The sequence below is a fragment of the Morone saxatilis genome, unplaced genomic scaffold (assembly GCF_004916995.1).
Source record: "Morone saxatilis isolate NCDOM2014 unplaced genomic scaffold, NCSU_SB_2.0 Contig260, whole genome shotgun sequence".
Lineage (NCBI taxonomy): Eukaryota > Metazoa > Chordata > Actinopteri > Moronidae > Morone > Morone saxatilis.
This window is the reverse complement of record NW_023339830.1, coordinates 1-3,866: the sequence shown is the minus strand read 5'-3', so window position 1 is coordinate 3,866 and position 3,866 is coordinate 1. Positions and strand designations below refer to the sequence as shown.

Below are 3,866 nucleotides of genomic sequence, written 5' to 3'. Positions count from 1 at the left end.
ACTGAACTTGGTAGGAAAGTTTTTGGGGCATTAATTAGTTATTTTAGGCAATTAATAATTTTTTTGGGAAAGAAAACTCTTGAATCTGACTAATAAAGATAATTACAGATATTTTACCACAACTATAAAATATTTTCTCAGATAATTATGAATATATTTGATTATATATTAGAGGAAACTTTACACGGGACATATAATGTGGGATAATCTTACACAAACCTGAAGAAACAAAAGGTTTTGACATTATTGATAAAAACAATAAAGCTGTGATGTGATAAGAGAAAAGTAAATAAACAGTAATTAATCAGTATTATAAATATAAATTGTCCTGAATGTTTAATATTGTGTTTTAATTAAAACCTGCTGAATCACTCAGATACAGCAGGTGGCGCTGAGAACGATTCCCGTTGGTTTACGAACCGTCAATTCTCCCACCGAAGAAGAAGCAGCAGCAGCAGAATAATGAGCAGCAGAAGAAGACAATATGAATGAAGATAACAGTTGTTTTCTTTAACGGTGATTAAATCTCTCTGCGTCACGTTGCCACGGTGACACGTGTTTACTTCAAACGGTCATAAACAGATTGTTGATGTTTATTTCTACCGAGCTAACGCTAACGGGAGGGTCTGCTAGCAACGTTAGCTGCTACCAAACACACTGAGGCTTCAGACATACAGATAATATATAAATATACAGAAATATTAATAAATATAAAGACATTCGTGTGCTTCGTCATTCACAGTGAAGCTGAGGCGGATTTGCGGCCTTCAGCTTCACTGTGCGTCTGTTAGTCAGCTCGGATCTAAAGGTTGCGTTTCCATACCAAACTCCATTGAGATTTCTTACAATTTAAAGTTTACAAGAACAAACAAATGTCAGAAATATGAATTAAATACTTCACCTGAATCAGCGACAGCTTATCTGATATTCGGCTGACATATTATACACAATAATACTCGTTTAAATAGATTTTAAACGTAAAGAAGTGGCTTGTTTGTCCTTTATCATTTCTCTTCCTTTCGCTAAAATTACACACAGATTTGACTGGAGCACCGTTTTAAACATTAGTGTGTATTTATGTATTTATTTCATACTTAGGTTAAAACAGATGTCAATAACTAACATAATATATCAGCTTATAAGTATAGAAAGTAAATGTGTGTCTGGGTTGATGCTCCATTGATTTAATATGTATAAAATCCTGGGTGTGTATTAGTCTGATGTTTAACCGCAATAGCCCAAAATCACCAACACAAAGAGCTTTATGGGTCCTTCATTTGCTCTGTCGTTAGTTTAGCTGCAGGTTAACATTCACACCTGTGTACAAAACCACCTTTCAGTCACAGTTTAATCTTTATTAAGCTGCTGTGTCCTGTAGGAATCACCTAATGCCCCCAGAGGTCGCTGCAGAGAGTCTAATAAACTATACTGTTTTCTACCTGAACTCCAGTGAACCTCAGAGGGAAACACTTTATACTGGACAGATTAAGGTTTTTACAAAGTGAAGGTTTTAAAATGTCATTTAATCAATTAGTTTGTCGACAGAAAATTAATCTTTGTTTCATTTTTTCTGTAAAAACATTTCATGGTTCCAGTTTTACAAATGTGAAGATTTGCAGATTTTTCCTTTAAATAATTGTAATAAATTGAACAATATTTTACTCATTAAACACACTTTCACTCTTCTCCTCTCGTCTGCAGCCGACTATGGATGAAGTGAACTTTGTCTCTCTTGCTGTTGGAAGATGTGTGGACGCCTGCTGCCTGCTGCTCGACCTGCTCGTCAGGACGTTCAGCTGGCTGTGTCGCTTCCTGTCCGGCGTGGGCGCTTCCCTCCACAACGCGCTGGTCGTCCTGAGCGGCTCCTCTCTGGTCGAATACTGGAACTTTGCTCTGTTCTCCTTCCTCACCGCCACTGAGGCCGTCTCCAGCGCCGCCTGCGGAGCGCTGCACGTTGTGGAGGGCTGGCTGCAGACGCTGGGAGGAGTGTTTGAGAGTTTCAAGATGGTGGGACACCTCACCTGTCACGTGGCGTGGCGAGTCAAGGACGTGCTTCACCGTGGGTTTATTTCAGGGAGCTGCATCCTGCGACAGACGTGCGAAGGCCTCTGCATCGCGCTCAGCCTCGTTCTCTACTTTGTCAACACGGTGGTCAACATCGTCCTCATCGGCACGCAGAACTGTCTGTCTGTGTTGGCGGGCGTCTGGGAGGTGGTGGCGGACCCCGTGCACAAAGTGTTGGAGCTGGCTCTGACTGCGCTGACCTTCCTGTACAGCTGTCTGGTCGGCGCCTCCGTGCTGCTGTGGGCGCCCTGCCAGCTGCTTCTCGACTTCCTGGGAGCGTTGGGCCGCGTCTTCATCACCGTCTTCATGGTGGACTCGCACGGCCTGCTCATCACGGCGGCCATCATCTCAGTGGCTTTGCTGTTACTGAACCCCAGGCTTCCTGTCCTCGCCGGACGCCTCGGCCTCCGTTTGGTCAATGCTCTCCAGGGAGCGTGGACGATACTGGAACAAGCTGTGGCCGATCGGGCGGCACACACCAGGACGGCGCACAGTACAACGAGGCTCCCGCACACAGACCCTTCAGTCGCTGAGACCGACCTGCCGTCAGCGAATGAACCGACCCAGCCAGACACTCCGCAGCTCCAGGATCAGCTGGACGACGAGTCAGCGAGCGGCAGCAGCAGGAGTGGTGCGTCGCGGCTGAACTCTACTCCGGTGGACGGCGACAGCTCTTCGACTGACAGCGAGCTGCTGAGCCTGCTGAAGGAGCAGGAGGAGAGGAAGAAGTGTGTCATCTGTCAGGACTTGAGCAAGACTGTGCTGCTGCTGCCCTGCCGTCACCTCTGCCTCTGCCGGCACTGCACCGACATCCTGACCCAGCGCCGACACGTCCAGCAGCGCTGCTGTCCGCTCTGCCGGCAGCCCATCACACAGACCATGGACGTCTTCCTCTGACGGCCGGTGGACCAGAGATACAAGCTGCAAACTGAAGCACATGAAAACAGAAAATCTTAACAGACTCTCTGCGATATAGTTGTTTTTTCTGTAAAATAATTAATAGTAGGTCAGAGTGTCAAACTCATCGACATATAAAAGATGGACGTCGCATCTCCACTTCCTGCCACTGTTCAAATATGAAACCAAAATATCCCAGAGGAGGCCTCAGCTGAAACCGCCTTCAAATAACTGATTAAAACCAAACTTGAACAAACATCAGTGCGATAAGAACGACCTAAAATGACAGGAACAATGTTCGGATGTGATGTACTGTGATTGTTTGTTTAGGCTCTGTTTACACAGAAAGGGGAGCTTTTATTAAAATGAAAATGTTTTGCATTTTAATAAAAGCTCTGCGTCCTTAATTTACCTGATGTTGCCACCAGGCAGTCGAGATGTTTTGGCTTTCACTTTAGGGGAGCCTGGTCCGTATCGTCCTGTCTTTATATTCGGATGGTCTCTTCTACTGTGTGCCAACTAATGCTATGTGTCTTTATTCTTTGTTCCATAATTTATAATCAAAATCAGGAAACATTTCTAACTTTACTCAACAGTATTTGTGTGCACTGACGTTTAATCTTAAAACTTAAAAACCTAAATATATTTATGTTATTTATGTTCAGCTTTAAAAAGCCAAAACAACAGAGAAGCTGTAAAATCTCTTGATATGTAAGAAGTTCATAACTGCTGATTATTACTGGATTAATAAGCCGAGGATTTGTGCCAAAGACTTTGCTGCAATTGTTTTTGTACTTGTGTAAAACTCAGTGCCTGAATTGAACCAAAAAAGGTGCCAGTACCCCCGTTCACCTCAACCCTGTACAGTACAGTTATTTTCAGTTAATTATTTATTTATTTATTTA

At 43.7% G+C, this 3,866-nt stretch overlaps 1 protein-coding gene across 1 annotated transcript; it reads left to right on the top strand.

Moving 5' to 3' along the window:
- Positions 1 to 438: 438 nt before the first annotated feature.
- LOC118336614 (E3 ubiquitin-protein ligase RNF26-like) lies at positions 439 to 3,105 on the top strand. Its single transcript, XM_035673276.1, has 2 exons — positions 439 to 516; positions 1,702 to 3,105. The coding sequence occupies exon 2, from the start codon at positions 1,708 to 1,710 to the stop codon at positions 2,959 to 2,961; it is 1,254 nt and encodes a 417-aa protein (XP_035529169.1). The 5' UTR covers positions 439 to 516; positions 1,702 to 1,707; the 3' UTR covers positions 2,962 to 3,105.
- The last annotated feature ends 761 nt before the right edge of the window (positions 3,106 to 3,866 follow it).